Raw genomic sequence first — 804 nt, 5'->3', positions numbered from 1 at the left:
CCCAGGCCGGTGGTCTGCCCACTGGGATGCGAGAAACCGTAGCACGGCCGTGAGACCAGACGTCAATTTGCGCACCAAACACTGACTCGTCATTTCTGCGAGTTCACAAATGCCACAGCGTCCAGTGGCATTATCGGTGTCGCAACTGTAATACGGATTTCTTGCCGGCAGATCACCGGTATCCCCTCCGAGTTGTGAACACCCACGTTCGCAGCTGTGTTAGCCGGTGGGAGATAACCCGGAAGTTGGGAGAGAGCGAAGATTTGCATGGAGTTCGTTGCGATCTTTGCGATTACGTAGGCGTGTCGAAAAGAGCCGTCGGATTGCATCGCCGCCGGCACGCCAACGAGAACGTTATGCAAAATACGGGTACGGCCGCTCAAATCGAGGCCTTGAGCAAACAAGTCGGCGAAATACGTGTAGCAGGCGACTATAGTCAGTTTAAGTTTGGTAAACGGGTTCGGCAATACGTGGCACCAACGCAGAGGCGAGACGGGTTGGACAGCGAAGATGTGAAGCGAAGAAGAGGAGGTGCCAGCCGAACCACGTACCATCCTAGGTGAACCCAGCACCGCAACTGCTATAGGAGCTGAGGAGATCTCTGCAACGGGTCCAGTTCGAGCAGACACAGCTGCTCAGCAGATGATCTGCCGGATCGGGCAATGGTGTGTCTGGCCGCAGGACTACCATTCGATCCCGGCACCTCAGTGCTGGACGGACACGTTGATGGATCTCATGATTGAACAAATCGTTCTGCAGCGCTATCCCGATGGTGCGGGTGTGAGCGTGATGAGCTGCTCAGCA

At 55.7% G+C, this 804-nt stretch overlaps 1 protein-coding gene across 1 annotated transcript; it reads right to left on the bottom strand.

The window, feature by feature from the left end:
• Positions 1-89: 89 nt before the first annotated feature.
• On the bottom strand, positions 90-554 carry Tsp_16066 (hypothetical protein). Its single transcript, XM_003366920.1, has one exon. The coding sequence runs from the start codon at positions 552-554 to the stop codon at positions 90-92; it is 465 nt and encodes a 154-aa protein (XP_003366968.1).
• Between the last annotated feature and the right edge of the window lie 250 nt (positions 555-804).

This window comes from Trichinella spiralis (assembly GCF_000181795.1).
Source record: "Trichinella spiralis strain ISS 195 chromosome Unknown Scfld5187, whole genome shotgun sequence".
In the NCBI taxonomy this organism is placed as follows: Eukaryota; Metazoa; Nematoda; class Enoplea; order Trichinellida; family Trichinellidae; genus Trichinella; species Trichinella spiralis.
Note: the sequence above shows the minus strand (reverse complement) of the source record. Positions and strands in the feature narration are given on the sequence as shown.

Excerpts from the sequence above, each read along its gene's own strand:
- Tsp_16066 (XM_003366920.1), bottom strand. The coding sequence starts at position 554 with ATGGTACGTGGTTCGGCTGGCACCTCCTCTTCTTCGCTTCACATCTTC.